The sequence below is a fragment of the Salminus brasiliensis genome, chromosome 3, assembly GCF_030463535.1.
Source record: "Salminus brasiliensis chromosome 3, fSalBra1.hap2, whole genome shotgun sequence".
NCBI classification, from domain to species: Eukaryota; Metazoa; Chordata; class Actinopteri; order Characiformes; family Bryconidae; genus Salminus; species Salminus brasiliensis.
This window is the reverse complement of record NC_132880.1, coordinates 5,566,164-5,591,584: the sequence shown is the minus strand read 5'-3', so window position 1 is coordinate 5,591,584 and position 25,421 is coordinate 5,566,164. Positions and strand designations below refer to the sequence as shown.

At 44.9% G+C, this 25,421-nt stretch overlaps 1 protein-coding gene across 2 annotated transcripts; it reads left to right on the top strand.

Annotated features, from left to right (window-relative positions):
* The first annotated feature begins 1,556 nt into the window (after positions 1–1,556).
* On the top strand, positions 1,557–8,963 carry rdh8a (retinol dehydrogenase 8a). Of its 2 annotated transcripts, XM_072675288.1 has the most exons (6): positions 1,559–1,928; positions 4,766–4,927; positions 6,234–6,413; positions 7,088–7,181; positions 7,278–7,461; positions 7,801–8,963. In XM_072675288.1, the coding sequence occupies exons 1-6, from the start codon at positions 1,823–1,825 to the stop codon at positions 8,026–8,028; spliced, it is 954 nt and encodes a 317-aa protein (XP_072531389.1). In that variant the 5' UTR covers positions 1,559–1,822; the 3' UTR covers positions 8,029–8,963. The 2 variants fall into 2 exon arrangements, with proteins under 2 accessions (XP_072531387.1, XP_072531389.1); XM_072675286.1 differs by having other exon boundaries at positions 1,557–1,928; positions 7,088–7,461.
* Positions 8,964–25,421: the final 16,458 nt, after the last annotated feature.

Sequence of the window (25,421 nt, the reverse complement as noted above, 5' to 3'; positions counted from 1 at the left end):
TCACAGCAATGTTCTTAGATCTGGTCTTATGAGTGATCAGTCTCCATTAACTACCTCCACGATAGGCTTAAGTGAAGTTTGTGATCCAGAACTGACCATCCAACATCTGAATCCAATCAAATCATCACAGCAATGTTCTTAGATATGGTCTTCTGCATTCTGTACATTCCCTTGAGTGATGGAGCTTCATCCAGTACATCTTGAATGACCTGGAGTGGCATATGTGATCTCGAACTGATTATCCAACATCAGAACCTGACCTCACTAATGCTCTTGTGGCTGAATCCAATCAAATCCTCACAGCAATGCGTTCTGTATGTTCTTGTGAGTGATCAGTCTCCATCCACTATCTACAGGATGAGCTTCAGTGGTGTTTGTAATCTACAACTGACCATCCAACATCAGAACCTGACCTCGCAAATGCTTTCATGGCTGAATCCAATCAAATCCTCACAGCAATGTTCTTGGATCTGGTCTTCTGCATTCTGTACATTCCCTTGAGTGATGGAGCTTTATCCAGTACATCTAGCATAATCTGGAGGGGCATTTGTGATCTAGAACTGACCATCCAACATCAGTACCTGACTACACTAATGCACTCATGGCTGAATCCAATCAAATCATCACAGCAATGTTTTTAGATCTGGTCTTCTGCATTCTGTACATTCCCTTGAGTGATGGAGCTTCATCCAGTGCATCTAGAATGACCTGGAGTGGCATATAAGATCTAGAACTGACCATCCAGCATCAGTACCTGACTACACTAATGCACTTATGGCTGAATCCAATCAAATCCTCACAGCAATGTTCTTAGATCTGGTCTTCTGCATTCTGTACATTCCCTTGAGTGATGGAGCTTCATCCAGTACATCTAGAATGACCTGGAGTGGCATATAAGATCTAGAACTGACCATCCAACATCAGAACCTGACCTCACTAATGCACTCATGGCTGAATCCAATCAAATCCTCACAGCAATGTTCTTAGATCTGGTCTTCTGCATTCTCTACATTCCCTTGAGTGATGGAGCTTTATCCAGTACACCTAGCATGACCTGGAGTGGCATATAAGATGTAGAACTGACCATCCAACATCAGAACCTGACCTCACTAATACACTGAATCTGGCTGAATCTGGCTGAATCCAATCAAATCATCACAGCAATGTTCTTAGATCTGGTCTTCTGCATTCTCTACATTCCCTTGAGTGATGGAGCTTCATCCAGTACACCTAGCATGACCAGGACTGGCATATGTGATCCAGAACTGACCATCCAACATGAATCCAATCAAATCCTCACAGCAATGTTCTCACATCTGGTGTCGTATTGCTGTTGGGTCGTCAAATATGGTACAGGTCCCCACTAATACCCCTGCTTTCAGAAGCCGCGCTTAATAGGCAGATGTCTAGCAAGTATAGAAATACAAACCTCCGCGTGTGTGTGTGTGTGTTAGCGTGTATGAGCGTGAACGCGCTTGTGCGCGCCACCCCCTCTGTTTATGAACTTTGGCAACCCATATGTGCACTTCTCTCACTGGGAACCGGGCCCGGCACCGCGAGTAAAGCTCCGATTCCTCTGAGTTTGGGTCACTAATCGATTTTTCTCTGACATGTGACCGAATTAGCGACTCACATGGGCGCCGTTTCGCTTGATCCGCTCGCGCTTTTTAAAGTCCGCCGATCAAGCTCGCGCTCAGTGTCTCAGTGTGAGCCGTGAGGACGCACACATATACAGACACACACACGCACGCACACACACGCACGCAGGCAGGCACGCACGCATACACACTTTCACACACACTTTTAACACTCTCTCACACATATGGCGAGCGGAGGGCAGAAAGTGGTGCTGATCACCGGCTGTTCCTCAGGCATCGGGCTGCGAATAGCCGTCCTACTGGCCAAAGACGAGAAGAGGCGTTACCATGGTAAACAAGCTCTCTTTAACGTTACTGTACTAACCGTTGGGTAAAAGGGGGTCGGGATGGGGGTCGACAAATTTGTCCGGTGACCGTCTTGTAAGTTTGTTTGCCATGTTTTGGGATGTTTTAGTGGGTAAAAACGTTGTAGGGGTCCACAGTTTTGCATGCGCTGCTTTTCGTAGCTTAGCCTTGGAATTTTTCCGTTCCACCTTAAATGGTGCAGCAGTCCCATTCTGGCGCCCGAGGCGCCAGAATGGGACTGCTGCACCATTTAAGGTGGAACGGAAAAATTCGAGCGAATGAAGCCAAATCGCGCCTCAGCTCTATTTACCATGTGAAAGCTGCAGTTTCCAGGGGACGGCGATGCAGCTTGCCAGCCGGAGATCATAAAGACACTGCCAGTTCTCTTTCAAGTGACTTCTCCTGGACAAAGCCCCCTTTATGGCTGTGAATTGTAGACCGCTGCCCCGCTTTAGTGGCGTGTCTAATGCGCCCATAGTTCCCCCACTAAAGTGAGTGTTGGGAGAAGGACAAAGTTGGAGACCTGTACAAGAGAGGGCTCACTCTATTAGGAACTGCGGTCATCACTGCTGCTCCAGCTTCCACCTACAGCCTTGATAATGTCCTCCTTTATTATTATTATTATTATTATTATTATTATTAACATCTTCTTCTGCCTTGAAGGTCCTTCTTGGAAAGCGAGGCTCGAGAACTACAGTGTAACAAGGAGCTTTGGTGAGGTAGATCTCCTTCATGAACTCTGACACATTTCCGAGAGCATTGCAACACACCGGGACCAGGGCCTGGTCGTTGCTGTTGTTGTCGGTTGGTTAAAGAGTGGAAAATCTTTAATGTTTCGTTGGCCGTAATGAGGAGCGGCGACCTCTGCCAGCTCCAGGGAGGCCAAGGAAGTGAGTAAATAAATAAATAAACAAACCAACAAACAGACAGACAATCCCAGGGGTAAGCGGTCCATTCAGCAATGTTTAAGCTCCTCAAATCTTATTCCACAATAACAGCAGGAACAATGAAGCGGTTGTTCGCTCTCCGGCACATAAAGACCCGGCCTTGTTTGGGCGCTCAGGCCGAGCCATGTGTCGGGAGATTTCGTGAAGCCTGCTCTCACTCTCAGGTGACGAGCTGGTGAAGATGGCAAGAGATGTAGACGACTACAGTCGTTTTCACCCCGAACCAAACAGATACACAAACACTGATCAGCTGTGGTTCGAGATAGGGTAGGTCGGACCTCTAAAAGCCAAACGAGGGGATGCCTGGCTGGTAGAAGCGAGGGAAATGAGGACTCATGTTTTGGAGTTCTTTGGTGATTGAAGATAGTGAGACGACTGGGTCAGAGCATCTCCAAAACATCAGGCCTGTGTTCCAGGTATGTTCCCACTGGCCAGTACCTACCACAAGTGCTCTAAGGAAGGACAACTGTTGGGACATAGTTATGGGCACCCACAGCTCATTAAGATCATCCCTGGAGGCCTCACCTCACAACTTCCAGAACTTTCCTGCTAACGTCTTGGAGACGTCTTGTTTTTTCTGTCCTCGAAGGTCACGATTTTAACAGGATTTTAGTCAACCCTGGTGGAACCACGTGGCCTGTCAGTCAAAGGTCCCTCAAGTGCATCTGTTTGTGGTCCAGTCCGAGTGTAATAGCATTGTTGGGCACCATAAGCAGTCAGAATTCGGTGTATTTTGTATGTATATTACTAAATTAACACATTATGCTAAATTGAGGCCGGTGGGGGGTGGGACCTGCATCCTATGCTATTATTTCCTCTAGAAGCATCATGTTCAGCTGCTTTTCAAAATCAAAAGCTTCAAAATCAAGGTGATGCTCCACTGACTCCACCGAATCAGGAGAATAGCCTCTCTGTCATTGCCAGTCCAGGCCAGGAAAGCCCGGCTACTGCACTCTGAGAATTGGTGGTGCTGCAATTTGGTGAACTCCATAACCCGAGTCATAATAGAGGGTATGCACGTGATGTCGCAGGTGGCAGTAGTCACCCACTGTATGGCAAAAAACGACAGACTGAGTGACATTGTTTGTGCTCAGTGTGAATGCTGCTAAAATACAAAACCAGTAGGAGCTGTTGTGCGACTGACTGTACCAACAGATTCAGCTGGAATTCTGGGCTCTCTGTTTACAGACCGCTGAAAGCTAAAGAGAAGAGAAGCTAATGGATTACTGCAATTCTGAAATCCAGGTACCAAAACGTGTGGGAGCTCACTGTTTGAAAAATAATAAGCCCATCGTAGCTGTTGCCCACCTCAGTTAAATGAAAAGGGAAAGCAAGCAAAACCAGATGAATCAGTCTATTACATAAGCAGTCAGTTCAGTAGACTCTGTGCTTTTAGATATAAGGATCATCCTATAAACTTGTGTGATTTGAGCCCCAGTTAGCTGAACGTTCCTGGGTACACATCGTTATCTATGGATTATTGGTTCTTTGGTTATTTGGATGGATCACTGTGGTGTCCAACTGCCTTTAAGTTAAGCAGATTATAGCTGGTCTCATTCCCGGTTTGGCTGCTTTCCCTAAGATACGCTGCAGCCGTGCTGCAAGTGTCTTACCACTCAGTCTGTCGAAAAAGGTGGGGTGCGTTCCAGCGGGAACGTGGCGTATATTGTGTAAGGTCCTGTAATTTTACTAATCTAATGCATCAGTCCACATGCTTCTTTCACTTTCAGTACAGCCGTCAGCTTGTCAACAAATGCACTTGTACAGCTGTCCATAAGGGGGCGCTCAAAGTGTTATTTGTATTTTACTGGACTGAAGTTGAGTAAAACTCTCTCTCTCTCTCTCTCTCTCTCTCTCTCTCTCTCTCTCTCTCAGTCATCGCCACCATGCGAGACCTGAAGAAGAAGGATAAGCTGGTGGAGGCGGCAGGAGACACCTTTGGGAAAACCCTGACCCTAGAAGCTCTGGATGTTTGCAGTGATGATTCGGTCAGGCAGTGTATCAACCGTGTCAAGGACCGCCACATTGACATCCTCAGTGAGTCATCCACGCGCTGAGGGAGCGTCATGCGTCCTTTGACCTCGAGGCTAGAGTACATAAACAAGCCTGCTCTGTTACTGCAGCCGTTTCTCATGCTGTTAGACAGTGCCTGACAGCCTGTGGTTTGCAAGACAGCTACTGTATAATGAAAAAAAAGGAGACAGGGATGGAAAGGCAGGGGAAGAAGTGGGTCAGTGGGTTAGCACTGCACAGGGTAATGGACACTTGAATTTTCCAAAAATCACATTAAACTTATGGTCATGTGTGCAGTTTAATTGCTGGGTTACAAACAGCAGCACTGGGTTACTAACAGAAAACACATGCTGGGCTAACTGACCCAGCAGAGCTTGGGTTATATGAGTTTCCCAACATGCTGTCTGTCTGTCTAGCTAGCTGTCTAGCTGTCTATCTATCTATCTATCTACCTGTCTATCTGTGTGTCTGAATCTGTCTGTCTGTCTATATTTCTAAATATCTATCTAACGATCTGTCTCTCTATCTATCTATCTATCTATCTATGTACCTGTCTAGCTGTGTGTCTGTATCTGTCTGTCTGTCTATATTTCTAAATATCTATCTAAAGATTGGTCTCTCTATCTATCTATCTATCTATCTATTTACCTGTCTAGCTGTGTGTCTGTATCTGTCTGTCTGTCTATCTATATTTCTAAATATCTATCTATCTATCTATCTATCCATCTGTCTGTCTATCTATCTATCTATCTATCTATCTATCTATATGTCTATCTATCTATCTGTCTATATGTCTATCTATCTATCTATATGTCTGTCTGTCTATCAATCTATCTATCTATCTATCTATCTATCTATCTATCTATATGTCTATCTGTCTATCTATCTTTCTATCTGTCTGTCTGTCTATCTATCTGTCTATCTGTCTATTACTACTGGAACGCAGCATTAGTCAGTAACCCAGCTACATGGTAACTACACAATAACTACCCAAAACTGCTCACCACTAGAAGAATACCCCTGCCTGGGTTCTGACACTGTAGGACACACTGTTTTCAGCTGTGCAATGTTCTTTTAACAGAAACTACACAAGCAAATGCATTGAGATCAACCTAACACCTACTATCCATCTACATTAGCATTACAGTTCTAGTCCAAAACTAAAGACCATACCCTGATCTTTGTCCTGTTTGATTGCCTATGTGTAGGCTAAGGGTGACATAGTGTAAAGGCATGTGGAGAATTTACCTAATCCTTATTACCAATTCAGCATTTTACCAATCACTTGGAGCAGTAACATCTTGGTGACTTTCTCTTTCTCTGTCTCCAGTAAACAACGCTGGAGTGGGTCTGCTGGGTCCTGTGGAGAGCATCAGCATTGACCAGATGAAGAGGGTGTTTGAGACCAACTTTTTCGGCACCGTGCGCATGATCAAAGAGGTCATGCCCGACATGAAGAAACGCAGGTCGGGCCACATCATCGTCATGAGCAGCGTCATGGGGATGCAGGGTAGGACAGGCTCAGCCCTGGAGCTGGAGACTGGAGACACAGGGCAGCCGTGTTGAGTTCAACACCAGGGGGCAACAGTGGTCATTCAATTCCCTGTTGAGAGACTTTAGCGTGGCCGAACATTCGCTAGCTGATTTATCACTTAGACCAAATGCAGTCCATCAATCAAGACATGTTTAGTGTCTGACTTGTGCTTCATTGGTTTAGAACCAAAGATGCAAGGCTAACATCACTAACAAACACTTTAACTTACACCCATTGCTGACACAGATGTACAAATGCACAGACACAGCTTGTCTAGTGGCTGTAGAGAAGTACTGCCAATAGAGTAGGACTCTCTGGAGCAGATAAACATGAACCTATTGGCACCATGCTGCCTAATGCCAGGTGTGGGCTATAGAGGTGTAAAGCCTGGAACTACTGTGTTCTCTGGAATGATGAATGGTGCTCAATCCAATGCTTTTGTGGTGTCCTATCAAATGCTCCAGAATCTAGTAGAAAGCCTTCGTCCCTGGACAGTAAAGACAGTTACTCCAACATGTGTTATAAACATGTATAACAAGCCGTCCTCAAGGTGTTACAAGCACTGTACGATGTGCATGATGTACCAAACTAAGCTTCAGTTTGTGTATTCCTGTGGCTGAAATGTGTCTGTGTGGCTGAAATGTCTGCAGGAGTGGTGTTTAACGACGTCTACACAGCATCCAAGTTTGCCATCGAGGGCTTCTGTGAAAGCATGGCAGTGCAGCTGCTGAAGTTTAATGTGAAGTCTGTACTCTCCTTCTTCACAGAGGCTTTTGTTAATCAAGTGGATATAAGTGGATTAGCTAAAGTGCCATCTTCTCGTCTCATCTCTCCCCTCAGGCTGTCTCTGATTGAGCCAGGGCCTGTGCACACAGAGTTCGAGGCGAAGATGATGGAGGATGTGTCCAAGATGGAGTTTCCCGGGACGGACACAGACACGGTCAGATACTTCAAGGATGTGTACATGCCGTCCTCCATCGATATCTTTGAGGCGATGGGGCAGATGCCAGAAGACATCGCTAAAGTAAGCAAAGACCTCCGGCCTCTAACTCATGGCCAAACCACCATCTCATGACTGACGCCACCACTATCCAAATTTATATATTTATACATACACACACACTATATGGACAAAAGTATTGGGACACTCCTCTAAATCATTGAATCACTGGCACAGGTGTATAAAAAAATGAAGCGCCTAGCCATGCAGGAGACCTCTACAAATATTAGTGAAAGAATGAGTGGTTCTCAAGAGCTCACTGCATTCCAGCATGGTACCGTAATAAGATGCCACAATTGCAACAAGGCGGTTGGTCAAATTCCTTCCCTTACTAGATCAATAACCTAATTTGTTTTTTTCCAGTGCACTAAGAAGGTCATCGAGTCGACCAGGCCAAGGTTTCGGAACCTGACCAACAACCTGTATACACCCATCGTGGCCATGAAGTATGCAGACGAGACCGGTGGCTTGTCTGTCCACACCTTCTACAACCTACTGTTCAATTTCGGCTCCCTGATGCACATCACCATGAGCATCCTCAAATGTCTGACCTGCAGCTGCCTGCGCAGGCGCACCATCTCGCCCGACTGAAGGAGCGGGCAAGGGGCAGCAGTGAGCCCACGGCAGAGCCGTACCATACCTCAGACCGTCCGGATTAACGTAATGGACCCTGATGAAACAGAGTGGTACATGTCAACACAATCGTATATGTATTCATGGTTTGGGGTTTCTTTTACTGTGCCTTAGAACAGTGGCTCTAGTCCTGAGTCGGCCAACGCCACAGACTTTGCCCGTTTATTTTTTTTTCTCTGCTCTGACACACCTGATCCAACTTACCCAGTAAATAATCAAGCCTTTTGTGAATCAGGTGGGTTTGCGTAGAGTACAGAAACTAATCGTGCACCCTAGGTCCCACCTAGGACTCGAGAAATGTCAACTTGAAGACATAGGTTGACTGCCTACAGCAGAAAGTGTTGAAGGGGGTCCACACTCTTAACAACTAAGGTGCTTCAAATGGTTATTCGGGCGATGCCATAAAAGAACCATGTTTGTGTGAGAATGTGAAGAACCTTTTAAAGATCTAAGGACCCTTAATGTGATGTAAAGCTTCTTCACCAAGTTCTTCATTACAAACATGGTTCTTTACAAAACCCAAAAATTGTTATTCTAAGGCACTGCCCAATGAACCACTGGAAGCACCCTTATTTCAAAGAGTCAATGATAAATTATTGTGTTATTTATGAGGACCGAAACATGTTTTGGAATCCGAAAATGTAAGAGGAGGTGAACGCAGACAGTCTAAACAAAAGCTAATTTACTGTGTAAGACTAAATCTCAATGCTGATTCCAGTGATTTCTTTCGTGAATCTCTTTAAGCTTCTCTTGACATTTTCTCATTCTTTAACCACTGTTTTCCGCCCAGGCTGTGTGAATGATGTGATTTAATATTAATGTGAATATCTAGGTTGTAATATAAACTTCTAAAGATCTATTGATTTATGAATTAAAACAACGCTATAATTTGAGAGGAATGTTTGGTTTTGCCATGTTCTATCAACTGCAGATCTGCTCGGGTTCCTACTCTAGCCCCACTACTGCTGAATGGCTCTACTGCTAGACTTTTGTGGTTGTGGTGACTTGGACGCTATCCTGAAGGAGACAGGGGTGGAACATACTGGAATAATTGTACATTAACATGCGTTTTGACTGGATTCTGTTTACACTTGTCAACAAAATGAGTCTCCAGCCGAGTGGCTCAGTGATCTAATGTGCTACCACTATGGCCCAGGGGTGGCAAGTTCGAATCCAGAGCCAGTTGGCCATGCTCTCTCTGGGTGGGTAGCACTTCTAAAGCGATGCTGGTCACCAGAGGCCTCCAGTGTAACCAGATGAGATCTGATTTTACTTTCCTGCAAAAAAGCACACCAACACTACATCACTTCCCGTTTTATTTCTGTAAACAGAAATAGAACTTATGAGAACTTATGATCTATGACCTGCTTATGTGCAGGTTTCCCTGTACTTTTGCCGGCCCTGGAAGGAGAACATGTCTCTTATAAATTCACGCTTCTTCTTTTGCCAACAGAACACAACCAACATTATGTGTTCTGTGCAGTAGAGGGCAGCAGAGCATTTTCTGCCCCAGGCTTTGCACTGTGAAGGAATTTGAACTTGTCACATGGCGTGGATTCTCCGCAAGAACTTGGACGTATGATGTTACTGAGCACAGACTTTACCGTGATGCCGTGAGGCCACAGAAGATGTTCCGAAAACATTCCTGAGCCTCCTTTTTCTTCACACAGTCTGAACCGCATATTAACGTGTGAATTGGATTGTGATGGAGAAGTAGGGAATCTGTGGAACATCATAGGAATTGATGGATGTTCTTGGAGCAGATGAGGGCCTCCATAAATTCTGGAGTGGTTTGGAGGGGAAGAAAGTGAAGTAAAAGACTAAACAAGAGTCAAGAAACGACAGAGAGAAAGCAGGAGAGACAGGGGGAAGTTAGAGTTAGAGATTTTGGCCCTCAGAGCCCCTTTGGGACGCGAGGCAGATCCTGAGACAAGCGCCACGAAGGTAGATCTGAAGATGTTGGAGCCTTTTTTCAACCATACGCATTTGTCTAGCTGACAGACTGACAGAGAGTAAGTGAAAGCGAGAGAGAGAGAAAGGCCCAGAACAAAACGACTGCGCAAGTGAGTGCAAGCACTTTGCAGATTGGACGCCGCACACCCGGCCAATGATATGTTGATGGATATAAAGAGGTCATGGCCTACTCCCCATCCACCACCCTCACACGGACCCCCCTCCCTCCATCCCTCTCCTTCACCCAGCTTTGTGCCTAGTGGGGGGAATGTGACCTGGTTCTCATCCCACAGGGCCTGTGTTAACCCCTTAAGCTCTAGGCATACTATTCGATTATTCATTTTAAGGTGAAAATAATCAAATCTACACTCGATCAAACAGCGTTGAGTGGTTAAGGAGCATCGAGTAGACTTGTTTATGTAGTTTCTGACAGTTATCTGTAAAAAATAAGCAAAGTAGTGTCAAATTTGAGCCTTTAAACAGATGCTAGTTCTGCTTTAGCTGTGAAACAACCCTTACCCTTTGTTCACAAGCACAAACCTAAAAACTCCACATTCTGATGGACTGAAGACCTACATTTGAGTTAATAGGGCTTTCTGGGGATTGTTTTTTTCTCCTGGAGCTTCAGCTTCCACTTATTGTCTGCTAATTACTCTGAATTATTACCTGCTATGAAAGTAACACGCGGTTCGAAGAGGGAGGAAGGGAATTTGGACCAGCATATCCTTAGAACTTAAGGAGGTTGACGGCAAGCTCTTCAGGCAGTCTCAGAGCATCAGCTGCCCCCAGCCTCGGCCTGCCCAGGCAGACGTGTAAAAAAAGACACAGAGCCTTCGGGCCTTCGCCTACTCCGTGTTCACCAGGTCATAACTTCACACACTCGCTCGCTTTCACACGCCGTTCTGCTGAGTGGGTCAGCGCCCTTGACCACTGCAGATCCAGAGATGTTTACTTTAAGGAGATGTAGTATCAACATTCGCTGTATGCAGCGGAGGAATGGTGGCAGGCCTTCTGTTCTGCGCAACAAGTGGAGCCGTGGCCTGTGTGAGTATGTGAAAGAGAGAGAGAGAGAGAGAGAGAGAGAGAGCGTGTGTGTGTGTGTGTGTGTGTGTGTGTGTCTTCATCAGAGGCGACAGCTTCGTACAATGGGACAAAAGATCTGCCAATCACAATCAAAAGGGAGAAGGAAGGCAGTCCGGAGGGGTTTTGGGAGGGGGTTCATGTGTGTCCTGCATCTACCAGGGGCTCCTTGGTCCCGATGTGGGACGCAAGGGGGGTGGGAGTTTGGCTGGTTTGGGGCTGAGGGTGTGTGTGTGTGTGGGGGGGGTGGCCGATTTGGAAAAAAATGAGGACTAGGCTACTGAGTTCTAAATAGGGGACCTCTTTACTAATTGAGTGAATACAGGAGTTACAAATCTCATTAAACAAGACCATTATTCCTGTCGCTCCATTGTTACCTTGCAAAACAAGGCAAACTATTATGTCATAATCTGCCTGTCTTCGAATTTCGATCCAGTCCTGGGAATGAGTGTCGTCGTACTCACGCAACATTCACCAACAAACAAAAATGGAGGCACCCCTTCTGGGCTCGCCTGGTCAACATTTCTGTCTGATCTCCTGAAGGCAGGATGGTGGAACAGTCTTTTCGACAGCTGGATGTAGTGTGAATTATTTTTTTGCTTTGTACAGTTTTAAAAACAGGAAAAAGGAAAAGTTTGGGCATCCCATTAGATCTGAGCTCTCAGATAACTTTCACTAAGGCCGCAGACCATAATTAGCTTGTTAGAGCTATGGCTTGTTTACAGTCATCGTTGGGCAAGGTCAAGGGGGGCAAATTTCAAAGCTGTACAAACTCCTCAAACCTTCTGTCAACCTTCTGTAGAGCAGCCAAGCTAAGCAGGTGCCTAGACCTTGGACACGAGTCCACACCCAGGACAGACTCTGGGCTCGTTTGGGGGAGGGGGTCATTTTCACTGGTTTGCTTTCACACAGAAGAATTCCATACGAACCGTGGATCGATTGCGCAATGTTCAATGTCACTTTTCTGGTCGGCTTTTTAAAAATGGTAGGTCTTAGGTTCATCCGTTTATCGATTTATTGTCCTTGGATACAAACACTCAAGCAGTGTTTCCCCAGACATGGCATTTCACCTTGCAGGAACACCTTTAAACAAGCAGCTGTTCTCGGAGGAGAAGGTTTTCAGCCATGCCGGCGATCATGCAACCACCTGAAGTCTGCCTGAAGCAAACCCCAGACCACCGGTTTCAGGTGGATCAGTGGATCAATGCTGGTTTGTGCTGCAGCCAGTGACATGGGGAACATTGCCCTGGTAGAGGCAAACATCACACTATCTATAAGAAAAAGCTGAAGATGAAAAGAGGATGAACTTCTCTACCAGGATAATGACCCTAAACACCTCAAAATCCACAGTGGACTACCTCAAGAGGCTTTGACATGGGCCTTACAGTCCTCCCACCTAAACGTCATCGAAAATCCTGGGGGTGTTCCTAGGCATGCAAATCTCACAGAACTAGAAGCCTTTTGTAAAGAACAATGACCTGAAAGACTCTTAGCTGCTACAAAAACTGTGTATAAGCTGTTATACTTAATAAGGGGTGTTACTGAATACTGACAATACAAGATGTCCAAACTTTTGCATGCCACTGTACTGGTTTAGTCACGTTTGCTTGCTTGTGTAAGATGTGGCACTGTGAAGATACTGGAACTTCCCACTTCCCCCATGCAGTTCAAACCCAACTTCCCTTTGGCTGAAGCACCACGAGAACTTGGATGCCTGTTGTTTGGAGGACAGTTTTTTTTTTACAGTGATGTCATTGGACTGAAGAAGGTTACACGAGCTTGGAGTGGGTTGATGACGAGAGAGAGAGTGCAGGCCTGTGCCGTTATCTTTGGCATGCTGGTTGTCTGATGCATTCCTGGGGCGTCTGGTCGGGCCTCTCAGTGCCTGGGTCAGTACTGGTTCAGCCCTCTGCAGTCTACTGCTACACGCCTAGCTTCATCACTCAATCTGGGACACATGAACTGAGAGAGGGGGGCGGGTGAGGGGTAGTGGCTGAGTAGAGCAGAAGCTTTTGTGATTTACAGGCTTAAACAAACCAGTAGCAGAAATGATGACCACTGGATTAGTGCTGTAATCAGACCTATCTTTTTAATCTAGACACGCTTCTAGAGTCCAAACTAAACGCTGAGAACCGGAACCTGTTTCCAAGCCCTTCCTTACTGTAGGCCAATAAAGGTCTGCCGGAATCCAAACCTCCACCAACCAGAGGCCAAATAAAAGACCACATTCCAAATGATAGCAGGTGTCAAATTACCTTCACATATAGGGATACAGTGGTATCGGCCAGTGCTAATATCCCATGTACTGATACCTTGAAATCCAAACATCTGCCTTGTTCCTCACTTTTAAAAGTAAAGAAGCCCTGAGTGGCTCAGTAGTCTGTTGCTCTACCACTATGGCCTATGGGGAGCTCTTTAGGAAATCCAAAGCCATTAACAGCAGGAGAGGAGGACTGGCTCTCCAGTAGGATTGGCATCTCCAGGTGGGTAGATAGTGCTCTCTCCCCTCATCACTCTGGCACAGTTGTCCGTTAGCTGGTGTGCTAGGGAAGGAAATAGAAGAACCAGGTTCCATGAAGCACCGTTTTTGAAAAACGTCAGATGGGAGTGTGGGAGATGGGATGTGTGGAGAACCTTTAAATTAGTACAGAACCGTTACATCCACTTCCTTAAACCTATAAAAGGTTCTTCACATGCTCATCTCCTTTTTAAAAAATGGTTCTTTATGGGACCAAAAACTCAAAAAATTAAGGAGCTTCAAAGATTTACCATTTTTGGAAAACAAATGGAAGTGTCAAGAACCTTTAAATTAGGAACAGAACCATTACACCCACTTCTTTAAACCTTTAAAGGGTTCTACACATGCTAAGCTCCCTTACGAAAATATTTTATGGAATCAAAACTGTTTTTTTTGGAACGCCATAGAAGAACCACAACATGATGTGAGTGAGAAGAACCTTAAAATTGGCACAGAACCTTTACACACACTTCTTTAAATCTTTAAAGGTTCTTTACACAGTCATCTCTCTTGCAAAAATGTTTTTATGCAATCAGAAACTCTTAAAATACAGATGCTTCAAAGGGTTTTTTGAGCAAAGCTATGGAAGAACCATTTTTTGGTTCCATGAAGAACCATTTTTGAAAAAACGACGTGAGTGAGAAGAACCTTAAAATGAGCAAAAAAACGTTACTTCTTTAAACCTTACACATGCTAATCTCCCTTACAAAAATATTTTACAGAGAAATCTCTTAAAAATAAAAGTGTTTCAAAGGGTTTTTGAGCAACACCATAGAAGAACCATTTTTGAAAAACACAATGTGAGTGAGAAGAACCTTTAAACTGGTACAGAACCTTTACACCCACTTCTTTAAACCTTTAAAAGGTTCTTCACACAGTCATCTTTCTCACAAAAAAAGTTTTTATGGAATCATGTTTTTTAAGCAAAGCTATGGAAGAACCATTGTTGGTTCCATGAAGAGCCATATTTGAAAAACAGATGTGAGTGTGAAGAACCTTAAAACTCCCACTTCTTTAAACCTTTAAAACGTTCTTCACATCTGCTTTACAAAAATGGTTCTTTATGGAAGGGTTCTTTAAATGATGTGATAGAAGAACCACTTTTGGTTCCAGAAGAACCATTTGTAATTTGTGTAAGAGAGATCCACCCACCGTACCCATTTTCTCAAAGTCTAACATTGCAGATACAATATGATTATGATATTAGTGTGCATCCCTACTTGCAGCACTCTTGGGACCCCAGTGCCAACAACAGAAAGGAGAAAAAACTAAAGCTCGGGTAAATGTGAGCCACAATCCGTTAAACGTGAGAGAGGAGAGAGACAGAAAAAAACAGAGAGGTACACAGGGGCAGTGAGAGAGGCAGAGACTGGGAGGGAAGAAGATGATAGAGAGATGCTAAGAAACTGAACCCCCTGATACTTCGTATCCTCTTACATTTAAAAGTGGAGCAGACTAACCTCATCTACCACCTGCAAACAAAGAGGTTTAGCAGATGTTGCTCTAGAGGTTTGCAGGCTAGGCAGTTAACTTCCCTACACTTTATACCAGTGAAGCTACACTTAGTTACACTCCATTTTACGGAGGAAGATGAGTAATGTGTAGGTTATCGGAACAGCTCTGACCCGTCGAGGCATGATCTTTCCCCCACAAGATCTTTCCAGGTGCCCTGTGATATCTGGCAACAAGCCATTAGCAGCCGATCCTTTAAGTCCTGTAAGAAGTGAAGTGCAGCCTTCACGGATCACGTCAACGAGCCTTGGTTTCCCATGACCCTGTCGCCGGTTCACTGGTTTTTCCTCCCTTAGAGCACTTCTGAGAGGTACTGCACCACTGCAGACACCACAGGAACACCTCACATAGTCCTGCCTGATGTTGTTTTGGAGATGTTCTGACCCAGTCGTCTAGCCATCACAATGTGGGCCTTGTTGAGGTTTGCCTGCCCATTTCCCTGCTTTCAACACATGACCTTCAAGAACGGACTGTTCACTGGCTGCCGAATATGCAGACCCCACACCTTGACAGGTGAAGCCACTGTAGACGAAGTTGATCAGTGTTCTTTAATGTTGTGGCAGATTTCTTTGGAAGGGTCACTCGCTTTGGGAATTGGAATGCTCTTCAAGGCAGACCTGGATTCCCCTGGGGGCAAGTACCGGGGAGCCCTCTGCCCCTCACTTCCTTCACTCGAGTCCCTGCTGCTGGGTTAGGTGAAGCATGTGAGTGTCTTAGTCCATGCTCTGAAGGTTGGGCCCATTAAACTGCTGATAAACTCGGTGGGTAATAAAGAGGGAGAACATTGTGCTGTCTCTGCCCTGTAGAAGGAGAAAACACCTGGAAGACATTACGGCCTGACTGAGAACATCCCAGCTGGGACGGCATGCCCAGCAGAAACATTAGGCTTTCCTCATTGGTTCTGTGTGTGAGGCTGAAGAACCCTAAACTAACATTTGGACTAACGTCAACTAACATTACCTGCTGTGGGCTGGGATACGACACAGCAGCAGAGGCAGGTGGTATGTTGTGTGAGGGTGGGATTTCTGACTCGTTTCGATATTTAAGTGCCAGTAAGGACAAATTCCTGCTGTTACCATATTATTGTTGGCCTGTCCACTGGCTTGTGACACCCTTCTTCTTCATATCACTGTAGTGGTTTTATTTTTCTTGGTTCTTCTTAGTGGTTCTTCCTCGTGCTCCAAGTGAGGTTTTCCATCTGGAGTCTTGGTTCCTATTAGTTGTTCTTCCCTAATGATCTGAGGGAGTTCTACCTTTTGAGTCTTGGTTCTTATCAGTGGTTCTTCCTCATGCTCCTAGTGAGGTTTTCCATCTGGAGTCTTGGTTCCTATTAGTTGTTCTTCCCTAATGATCTGAGGGAGTTCTACCTTTTGAGTCTTGGTTCTTATCAGTGGTTCTTCCTCATGCTCCTAGTGAGGTTTTCCATCTGGAGTCTTGGTTCCTATTAGTTGTTCTTCCCTAATGATCTGAGGGAGTTCTACCTTTTGAGTCTTGGTTCTTCTTAGTGGTTCTTCCTCATGCTCCTAGGGAGGTTTTCCATCTGGAGTCTTGGTTCCTATTAGTTGTTCTTCCCTAATGATCTGAGGGAGTTCTACCTTTTGAGTCTTGGTTCTTATCAGTGGTTCTTCCTAATGATCTGAGGGAGTTCTTCCTTTTGAGTCTTGGACCTTATCAGTGGTTCTTCCGCATGATCTGAGGGAGTTCTTCCTTTTGAGTCTTGGTTCTTATCAGTGGTTCTTCCTCATGATCTGAGAGAGTTCTTATCAGTGGTTCTTCCTCATGATCTGAGGGAGTTCTTCCTTTTGAGTCTTGGTTTTTATCAGTGGTTCTTCCTCATGATCTGAGAGAGTTCTTATCAGTGGTTCTTCCTCATGATCTGAGGGAGTTCCTCCTTTTGAGTCTTGGACCTTATCAGTGGTTCTTCCGCATGATCTGAGAGTGTTCTTCCTTTTGAGTCTTGGTTCCTATCAGTGGTTCTTCCTCGTGATCTGAGGGAGTTCTTCCTTTTGAGTCTTGGTTCTTATCAGTGATTCTTCTTCATGATCTGAGGGAGTTCTTTCTTTTGAGTCTTGGTTCTTATCAGTGGTTCTTCTTCATGATCTGAGGGAGTTCTTCCTTTTGAGTCTTGGACCTTATCCGTGGTTCTTCCGCATGATCTGAGCCAGTTTTTCCTTTTAAGTCTTGGTTCCAATGAATGGTTCTTCATCATGCTCTGAGGGAGTCCCTCTTTTGGAGTCTTGGTTCCTATCATGGTTTTTCCTCCTGCTCTTAGCAAGAATTTCCATTTGGCTTTTGGTTCCCCTTAGTGGTCCTTCCTCATGATCTTTGGAAGTTTCTCTTTTTGAGTCTTGGTTTCTATCAGTGGTTCTTCCTCATGCTTTCAGGGTGTCTTTCTTTTAAGTCTTAGTTTCATTCAGTGTTCCTTCCTGATGTTTTCAGAGAGTTCTTTCTTTTGAGTCTTGATTCCTCTCAGGATTTCTCTCTAATGCTCTTGGACAGTTTTTCCTTTTGAGTCTTAGTTTCTCTCAGTGGTTCTTACTCATGATCTCAGGGAGTTTTTCCTTTAGAATGTTGGTTCCTCTTAGTGCTTCGTCCTCATGCTTTTAGGGAGGTTTTCCCTGTCAACCCCAACAGTCCTCTTTAGGAAGGTTGCTTAGATTGATGTAGCCTAATGAATTTCTGTTTGTACCGTCTGATCATGTACTGGATCCAAATTCTATCTGAATATCTAGGCCACTACATCATTCCTGCACAGATGCACTGGAATACTAAATAAACTAGGTATTCTCAGAGCAGGTTAGGACATGTTGAGTGTGTCAGAGAGATACAAACCGATACTGTATTTACAGTTGATTTCCTTCTCAGTGACAGCTGAAGGTAAACAGTCCTGCCGGTATTTTCACAGCTCAGCGAGGCGAGGCGTCCACATGCTCCGCTGGATGCAATAAAAAAAGAAAACCCTGATTAAAAAGATTCAATCTCGTATACAACAATTAACCCGGTCAGAGCTCAGGCTAGTGGCTGGTTGTGCCGGGCTTTGTGTGAGGAACCCAAGCTGCTTTTGTCTCCTAGCTGGGCAGAAATATGATCTATTTTTTGTTGTGACCACTGAATGGAGATGAGCCTGGACCTCCCCTACCTCAGGAAAGTGCAGGAGGCTCCTGGAAGGGCTGTAGGCCAGGACTGTGCTGCTCAATCACGGCATGAAAACAAGGGGGAGGAGAGAAGATTAAGGTGACAGAAAACTGAAACCACTGTGATATCCTCGGGTTTACGGGTGTGTACAGGTGACAAAGCTTCAACTTCTCAAGCTTCTGTTCTCTTGCCTCTCTTTCTCTGAATGGCATTCTTTTAGAAAAAGAAGTTCTGTAAGTATGTGGACACGCTAATCCTGTGAAATGCTAGTGTAATAAACTGAATGACAAACTTCCACTGAATCACATTTTTGAGTATAGACGCATTACAGAAAGCCAATGTTACCTTTTACATGTACTTTTACATTTACATTTAAGGCATTTAGCAGATGCTCATATCCAGAGCGACTTACAAAAGTGCTTTGCTATTTATCCAAGAAAAACCTCAGCTAGTTAGAATAGACTAATAGTTCAAAGATACCTCTAAGCTTTAGACATTACTAAGTACAAGTCAGTAAGGTGACCATAGTACTCTGCTATTCGTCCAAGTACTCTCTGAAGAGGTGGGTTTTCAGTCTGTGTTTGAAGACAGCGCTCAACTCAGCCGTTCAGACACCCAGGGGAAGTTTGTTCCACCACTTTGGTGCCAGGACAGAAAAAAGTCTGCTTGTCTTCCGCGAATTTTGAGGGATGGCAGGTTGAGCCGAGCCATACTTGAAGCTGGAAGGGCTCTAGGTGCGGATCAGCTTTTGACCATTGCCATCAAGTACGGAGGGGCTGGTCCAGTTTTGGCTTTGTTACTAGGTAACAAGGAGGCACAAAGTAAAACTAAAAACTAAAGTGAATAGTTATAAAATGGATCAACTAGAAATGGGCCGATCAGTGTTTCTTGGGACGATTCCGATCACCATTTAGCTTTAATCAGTCAATCACAGCTACCAATCAAGGGCAGAGCTGGATGCTACATTCACCTTTCCAGGCAAACTTGGTAATGCATCATGCATGGCTTCTGTAATGTTCATAATTTGTCTCTCAAGATGAAATGTACTTCACTTTGCATCCATTAACAGATGCCATGTTGAGTATTACAAGGTTGGCCTCAATTCTTCTCATTTCTAACATCTCTGATATGCTCAGATCAGCTAAATCTCATATTTTTGCTGAAAATCAGCCTATAATGATCAATAGCCAATAGAAAATGAACTTTTCCATCTCTCTAGGATCAACATGTCATTATGTCAGCCAAAGTGGAGAAGCTTTATTTTGCTGTTTGCTATAAGTTTTGTTCTCAGAATCAGATAAAAGAGGACCTCCACCAGGGTTGAATTATGGACTTGCTTGGCCCTCTTGGCAGAAGATTCTTTGCAGATCCCCTGCACTCCAATAATAAGACATAATCTGTTTATTTCATTGTGTTCAGACAGCAAATAATGAATCATATTAGCTTTATTGGCGTTATAACCGTAGCTCTGCATTGTAACACTTATTGTCTTTCTGCTTTTAAAGGGTTTCTTCTGATGGGGTATTCCTTTGATTGTTCATTCACACAATTCATTCATGTCCAAATGTTTGTGGACACCCTCTCTTAAGAATGCATTCAGCTTTTAAGTTGCACACATTGCTGACACAGATGTACACACCTTGCATTGTCCCTGTAAATAAGTTCTCCCTATGGAATAATACTCTCTTGAGCAGATAAACATGAACCTATTGACACCCTGTCTAATGCCAGGCGTGGGCTAGAGGGGTATAAAGCCCCCAGCATTGAGCTGTGGAGCAGTGGAAGAACTGTGCATTCTGAATGATGGCGCTCCAATCAAATACTCACAGTAATCTAATCCAAAGTAGTAGAAAGCCTCCTTCCCTGGACAGTAGAGACAGTTACTCCAACAAAAGCAGGATAAACTTTTTTTTAATACCCTTGATTTCAGAAGAAACGAAATGAATGAATAAGCAGGTGTCCCAATACTACCAATATTTGTCCATATAATGTATTTAAAGCAACATTATGTAGCATTTTTACCTTAAAATAACACCTTCAAATTCATTGTGCTGCTTCACAGACTTGTAATAGGTAGAATAGCATGTCTATCATTGCTACTCCAGGCTCACCATGTTGCTAACTACACTATGTGACTTTGGTGAAGCAGGCGGGAAAACCCTTGCGAGAACTGCATTTTGCTGCATCATATTTGGGTAAATATTTCAGATGCCGCTTCTGTATCTTTCAGCTTGTCCAGAAAGGCTTAAATGTGTAAAGCATGTCCTTTAGGGGTGGCTCAAAACACTAAATTCCACTTCCCAACTGTAGGTGGAGCCCAGGAGTAAGTCATACCAGTTCTTGCATAATGCTGCTTTAAAGAGAGAGCTATTTGCACTCTGCCTATTTTGCACTATGACTATTTGCACACCTGTACAGATGTTCTTTTCTTTTCTGTAAATATATTTTCAGCTCTTTATTACCTTTAGTACTTTTTACTTTTTTAATTTATCCCCTACCCTATTTATTGTTTAGTGTCATTTTCCTTTAGTTTAAGACTGTGTTCTGTGTTTTTTGTTACTTGTCATACGTGTTGCTCTCACCAAGACAAATTCCTTGTATGGGTAACATACTTGGTGAAATAAAGAGATTCTGATTCTGATTCTGATTCTAAAGGCTATCTGTTCAACATTTAAATCTCTAGTAAACTACCCCAAGCATTTGAGCCACTTCTAGCTTTTTTGCCTGGCGCCTCACATAGTCATTGGCACCCCTGGGCAAGGGTGTCCAGTTACCTGATCCTCCCTAATCCACTCCTGACCACTACAAGGATTTAAAATGCATCGTTAGATAAAACTAAGAGCTCATAGGCTACTAAAGACATCCATCCATCCTTATATACACTTTCCCGGAAACACTGGGCACAAGGCAGTGTCTAAAGACAATATCAATTAATGCTAAAAAAGATCATTCCCTGGCAGCCAAGGTGAAGGATGAGGTTGTGCCAAGTGTAAAAGTATTGTCTAGACCACCGTTATTAACACACTCCCTCTCTCCTCCTCCTTCCCTCCCTCCCTCCTTCTCTCGTTCCTCCCAGGTAAGCTTTGGCACCGCTTCGGCTCCCACACTCCACATGTTGGTTGTGGGCCAAACCACAGGCCGTGTGTGCCAGCCGGGTTCCTCCCTGCCTCTGCCTCCTAAAGCACCTGCTCGGCTCGTCCCGGACTTCAGGACTGTTTCTCATTCCAGCACCACCCCACCGCCCCCTTATAAAGGAACAGAAAGGCACACTCCACTCTGGGTATCATCTGTCTTGACTTTTTTTTTCACCTAAATTTTCAAAAATCTGGGCCCTGTGTTTCTAATTTAGAGCATCTCGTGGCTTTTTTTGTCCTTGGCAGCACATGTTTTCAGCTTCCTTGTCGTCTTCCTGACGACTAGCCTTTGTGCCGTCTTGGCAGGATTCTCTCCGTTCGTTTGCTGGTGGAATCTTCTGATCGCTCACAGGGAGAGCAAGGCGCTGTCTGCGCGCACAGACATTGACATTGTGACGCATGGCCCGGGTTCAGAGACAGGCGGCGTTGCTCATCACTCCCTCTGTTCGGCCGCCTGCTCATTAAGCGGGGCTTGTGACAACTCCAGTAATGTGGGCAACTGTCCAAGCCCTCTGCAGAGGCCTGGGGTGTGCCTTAAAGGAATAGTTTGGAGAAAGATCACATTGCCACAATTTTCCTCTTACCTCAGCCAAGACATATTTGGTTTTGCACTGAAGCTTTAAAGCTAATGTAGCTAACAAGAAGTAGTGGAAGCTTAAGGCCACCAGTTGGCATTGTGTAGTCTGCGCTGGTAGCTGCTGGAGTTGGAGTTCTGGCCATATTTTCCTCTATTATACTTTGACAGAATGTGAGAAGCTACATTAGCAAATCTATGGCTCTGTTCATGGCAGGTTTTAAAGAGCCCATATCATGGAAACTAAGTTTATATAGGGAAACTAAGCTGCAAAACAGTGAATGAGACAAACAACACATTTACAAATATCCCCTATTCAGCCTGCAGCACTTTAGCTCCACCCATTTACATTGTATGAGAATCTGGTGGACATCATTGAATGTGTTTGAGGTTTCTGAAATCACAGGTCATACACGGCCCAAATATACATAAAAATACCCAGTGCCAGGGCCTCTTAAAAGCCCAAGGTCCTCAGTGCAGATCTGAAATAGATGATTGCAGATTTACACAAGTCAGGAATGTCCTTGGAACCATTTGCAAACAATTCTGAGATTTCACATAGTTGCACATGAGTACAAGCTATTGAGAAGTGTAGCCTCTTCGCCAAAGGCCAGAAACAACCCAAGAACCACCAAGGCCTGCCATGAACTGGAAGCTGCTAGACCACCAGCGTCCCTGTCTACAGTCAAGCTAGTTTTACACTGGCATGAACTGAGAGGCTGTGGACCAGGAAAGACCAAGCTCCAAAATCGACACCTTCCAGCACGGCTAAAGTTTGCAGTTGGACCACATGGACAAAGAAAAAGCCTTCTAAAGGAACGTTTGAAGATGTTTGAAGGATAAAGGTGAGTTACTGAACCCAAAGAACACCAACTACCAACTGTACACCTTATGGGTGCATTTAGCATTCACAGTCTCTCTCTCCTCACATCATTTCAGTCCAATGCTGGCTGGCACGGGTGTGTACTAGCCATTGCATCAGAGCTGGGTACCCGACGCATTCATCTAAGAGTGTTGGTTGCCCAGCGATGTTACATTGATGGCGGTTCAAAAAGAGACGGTGGTTGGTTGTGCATGTGTCGGAGAAGGCGTGTGTCTAGCCCTCACCCTCCCAGTGCCGGGAACATTGCATGTGATTGGGTTAGAGTACTAATGGGTGAGTTGGGCAATTGTCTTGTGGTGGGAAATTGGGTAAAAATGAACAGTAAGGTAAGGTAACATTTTCCCTAGACCACCTCTGTTCTGTGTGTTGATTTAGGCTCATAGTTTGCACAGTGCTAATTGATCTTCCACTGTATGGTTAACTACATTACGCTCATAGCTCCACCATAGGCAAACTTTAGAGGCCGAACACGCCACCATTGATCAACTACATTGGAGGAAAGAGCACAACTGTGGTTGGTGTAGGCTTTCTATATTTGATATCTTGCCAAACTATCACTTTAATCTCTCTCTCTTAAATCTCTTTCTCTCTCTCAAATCTTTTTCTCTCTCTCTCTCCTTCTTTCTCTTGTTAGCCAGGCTGTTTCGGAGGGCGGGGGCCTCTTGCGTCCTTGCCAGCAGACTGCTCTAAGGCCACACCGCTCACATCATTGTTTATTCAGCTTGAGAGCATCACTTCTTGGCAAGAGGATGCAGGCGAATAATGTCGTTTCATACTACGGCGATGGCGAGGACCGGTCTCAACGTAGGCACACGCTTGCAGACGCCGAGCACTCCGCGGAAAAGCAGGCAGGCAGAACTGGGCCACTTTGTTTATTCCTCTGCGGCAATTTCATCTCGCCAGTGAGCGCGGCGCTGTCTATTGAGTGCGAGGAGACGTGAGAAGATTTGTGCTCACTGAGCTCTTTGTAGGCCAGAGCCAAATGAAAGCCGCCTCCACTTGGCCCAATCAGAACACAAACACGCCTCTGTGATTTGGCTGATGCTCTTCATTCTGGTGGACACACACACTCACACACACACACACACACACAAGCACATTCTCATCAGTGCGTTTACACTTTGCTCTCCCACAGCTTTTACTTCACATTCTGGTCCCCTGTTGCGTCTCTAACAGCAGCAGGTCAGGAGCTCTGCAGTTATTGAGTCAGCAGAGCGCTGGAGACTTTTCTGCACTCTGAGCTCTATGAGCTCAGCACTCGGCCCTGACCCCGCTCTGTAACTTTACATGGTCTGACACTTGGTGGCTGAGTTGCTGTGGTTTTTAAACACTTCCACTTTTCAGTAATACCACTCACAGCTGATGGTGAAATATCTAGGAGGGAAAAAAAAATTCACCAGCTGACCAGTTTGTTGTTGCAGTGGTAACATCATATTACAGAACCACGCTGGAACACAGTGAGCTCTTTAGAACCACTCATTCTTTCACTAATGTGTGTGTTTCAAGGCAGACTGCATGGCTAGGGGCCTGAGTTATACACCTGTGGCAACAGGACTGGATGAAACACCTGAATACAGTGATTAAAAGGTGTGTCCCAATACTTTTGTCCATATAGTGTATATACATATACATATACAACCTTATATAGAAGCATATAGCAAGGCAAATAACTGTTTAGACATTCAGATAGTTTAGAGAATATGGAACCATTGCCTTTACTAAAGGAACCATTGGAGAACCCTTAATCACTCAAAGAACCCTCTATGGCTCAGTTGTATGTAAGAGTGTTCTGTTGGAAAAGAATTTAGAAGAACAGAGATCCATGGATATTCTTGTCTTGCGCCCAATGATTCTGGGAAGGCTCTGGACCCACCTGGATGGATGCATGGCTTTTTTGTCATGGTTCTACGTATATAACATTTGCTTTTACTACAGACCATTGAAGAACCCTCTTTTTTTAAGGGTGTAGCACACTGTATGTTAGCCTATTAGAGATAGTGCTGTGGCCATGGCAATGTAAGCAAGCCCATGAAGGCCAGCAGCAGCTTGTTTTTCTGGGTTCAGCTTTTATTTTCTGGCAGAATTGGACTTTGCCTCTGTGCAGTATGTCGATATTATGGAGCTCTACCCAGCCTGTCCCGTGCTAGAAAGTCTACTCGAGATTAGCTGCAGCAGAGGATACAACGAAGGCAGTTCTACAGGGAACAGGGCCATGCCGTCTCCAGAGGTCACTTCCTGCCCTTGTTAAAGAACAACACAAAGCCCCCCCAAACTAACCAGCTAACCAACAAAGGAATGGAACATCTAGACCACATACACACACACACACATCATCTCTGTGTATGACTGTGTGAGAGAGACAGAGAGCGAGCGAGCTCTGGAATCTGAATGTATAGTGCTCCTTGGGCTTGTCATTGTTTGACAGAAGCCAGAGTGTTCCCTGGCGGTGGGCCGCGCTGAAGGAGCTGGGCCGTGCCCCCAGAGAGGGGGGTCACGGGCGCCCCGAGCAGTGCGCACGACCCCTCTCATGTGAACACCCACTTTCTGGGCTTGAGCCAGGAA

Excerpts from the sequence above, each read along its gene's own strand:
- rdh8a (XM_072675286.1), top strand. The coding sequence starts at position 1,823 with ATGGCGAGCGGAGGGCAGAAAGTGGTGCTGATCACCGGCTGTTCCTCA. Across the intron at positions 6,414-7,087 it reads CAGCGTCATGGGGATGCAGG|GAGTGGTGTTTAACGACGTC; the intron begins GTAGGACAGGCT and ends AAATGTCTGCAG. Across the intron at positions 7,462-7,800 it reads TGCCAGAAGACATCGCTAAA|TGCACTAAGAAGGTCATCGA; the intron begins GTAAGCAAAGAC and ends GTTTTTTTCCAG.